The sequence below is a fragment of the Chiloscyllium plagiosum genome, chromosome 27, assembly GCF_004010195.1.
Source record: "Chiloscyllium plagiosum isolate BGI_BamShark_2017 chromosome 27, ASM401019v2, whole genome shotgun sequence".
Taxonomy (NCBI): Eukaryota; Metazoa; Chordata; class Chondrichthyes; order Orectolobiformes; family Hemiscylliidae; genus Chiloscyllium; species Chiloscyllium plagiosum.
Window position 1 is genome coordinate 12,788,433 of NC_057736.1, and position 2,518 is coordinate 12,790,950.

At 38.7% G+C, this 2,518-nt stretch overlaps 1 protein-coding gene across 1 annotated transcript in view; it reads left to right on the forward strand.

Annotated features, from left to right (window-relative positions):
* The window catches only part of snrnp40 (small nuclear ribonucleoprotein 40 (U5)), a 26,789-nt gene extending 24,550 nt beyond the window's left edge, over positions 1-2,239 (forward strand). The window contains exon 10 of the mRNA XM_043717418.1: positions 1,839-2,239. Within this exon, the coding sequence (XP_043573353.1) occupies positions 1,839-1,888 (50 nt within the window). The 3' untranslated portion in view covers positions 1,889-2,239. The remainder of the gene's footprint in view (positions 1-1,838) is intronic.
* The last annotated feature ends 279 nt before the right edge of the window (positions 2,240-2,518 follow it).

Sequence of the window (2,518 nt, forward strand, 5' to 3'; positions counted from 1 at the left end):
TGTCTACCTCTCTTACCCTTCCTGGAGTTAACTCATCTATGTGACTGTATCTGAGACTTCCCCCCTTTCTATAACTGCCATCCATCACATACTGTAGCTGTTGCAATTTCCTCATCGCTTCTATCTGTCTCTCCAACCAATCCACTCGATCTGATACTTCCCCCCTTTCTATAACTGCCATCCATCACATACTGTAGCTGTTGCAATTTCCTCATCGCTTCTATCTGTCTCTCCAACCAATCCACTCGATCTGATAAGATTCGCATCCAACAGCATTTATATCAGATATAATCTGCAGTAACCCTTAAACTCTCTTTAAACTCCCACATCTGACAAGAAGTACATATCACTGCAAAGGCCATTTTTGCTCCTTCACAATCTACAGACCCAGAAAATAACACCGTCTTATTCCTCTACAAACACTGCCTCAGGATAAATTAATAGCTATGGCTTATATTTTAAGTTTAATCAAGAGACTTCTCTCCAAAAACATAATCAAGAAAGAATCCATTACACTCACTGCTGCAGCCTTTCTCTTGGACAGACTTAAAACAACAATTACTTATCTGATTCTGTGTTGTGAACTTCGCCCAACAGTTCCTCCAAGATTAGTTGTGAATTTCACTGTTTGTTAATTTTCCCAGATGCACTCCGATATCCAGCGATACACAAATTCAAACAGCAAAGGCGGTAACTGTGCTCTCGTGCTCTCTGTCTCTCCTGCATTGTCCTTACCATGTGCTTCCTTTGTCTGCTCTTCTCACGTAAGGGCAAATCTTCAGTGCAGCCGTTGCAAGACCTTACAAGCACTGCATCAGTTAGCATCATGGTTTACACCAAATTGATTTTTCGGACTCCCTATTTTTTACACTCTCATGCTCTCTCTCTTTCCCTACCTGCTCCATTTCACCACACATTTATCTAGTTTATGTTCACTTAATATAACTCTTCACCTCCAGAGGAGGAGTGTCCCCTGAGCCAGAAGACCAGAGTTCAAGTCTCACCTGCTTTGGAGATATATTAATAATACTTCTGAACAGATTAAAAACGTCTACAATCACCACTTCTGACTTGAACACATTATCGAGGCTAGTATTTCAGTGCAGTTTTGAGGGAATATTGTGTTGTTGCTTGGCATTCATTCGTTCATTCTCGTCAAATCATGGGTATGGGTATTACATGGCAGTATACAGACAAACCAGATTCTTCTGGTGTCATGGCTTCTATCATCGATTATCTAGCCACTTGTTACTGCTGGAAACTTTCAGCATTGGTTATGAACTAATTTGGTAAAATTTTAACATGAGAAATGCTATATAAGTACATTCTTTTCCTTAGGGATTTTCTCTTTTCATATTTATCATGAGTTGAGTTTGACAAAACTTCAGTTAAAATTCCCAAGTGCTACTGAAGTTACCAGTAAACAAAGTTGAGATAGCTAACTCACGACACACAAATGTGCTTTTAGAATATTTTATGGTGTAAATTACCTAGTGAACATGAACAAGTTATCAAATTTGTTGAACAATTAGTTGTTTCAGCTTAGTTTTTGTGTTTATTTGGCATTTTGATAGTGGCATCTCTTCACCAGTATTTCTGCTGGAGTCATGAACTTCACTAGTGACTATAGATTGTTGATGAGTGAACTTGGTGCATTAGTCTTCTGGCCTTTTATTGTCCACAATTGTTGCTGTTGTAATTGACAATAAATCAACTGCATTGGATATTTCAGACTAAGGCTGGATAGATGCAGTTTTCTAATTTAACTCTTAACTGCCGTGGCATGAGGCAAAGTTTTTACATTAACTGAAATCTACCTTTTTTTTTTATTCCAACAGTTCTTTCCGCATCGAGTGACAAAAGACTCTACATCGGAGAGATACAGTAAAAAGGACGAGTTTGTGCAGAAGGATTTGTCGGACATCAACTGGCAGCTACACAGAAAGTGTTCAAATTCCAGACAATAACTAATACTGGTGGAATGAAAAAAAACTATTTGACAGGTGCCAGCCTGTTTCATGGCTTGGCAAATGAGCTGGGCTGTTTTCCCAGGTCTGGGCCAGTTTGTACACTTCCTGTGGAGAGCAATTTGAATGCAGAACCTGAATCTAGACAGTCTGTAGCTATAAAAACTGGCCTGCATTCAATTTTGTATCGTGGCTGTTTTGTACAGACAGTTTTTTATATAATCTGTTTTGTAATATTCAAAAGAAATAAATTCACGCCACTTTTTGCTATACCTGTTCCTAGAAATGGATGTGAAGGGAGTATGTTTGAAACATCTCCACAGCTTTGTAACCTGTTCAACCTATAATTCATATTTTGTCTTCCATCCTCCAAATAGCAAACAATTAACCCCCCCCCCACCCCCTTCTCAGCCCCAAAATTCATGTTATTACAGAAGTTAAATCCTTTCTCAGCCACAATATTGCTAAACTCTCATTAGTAGTTAGTCAGGTTTTCTCCTGACAAACTTTTACCAAATGGACACTTTTATGCCCAGATTCTAAGGATCAAG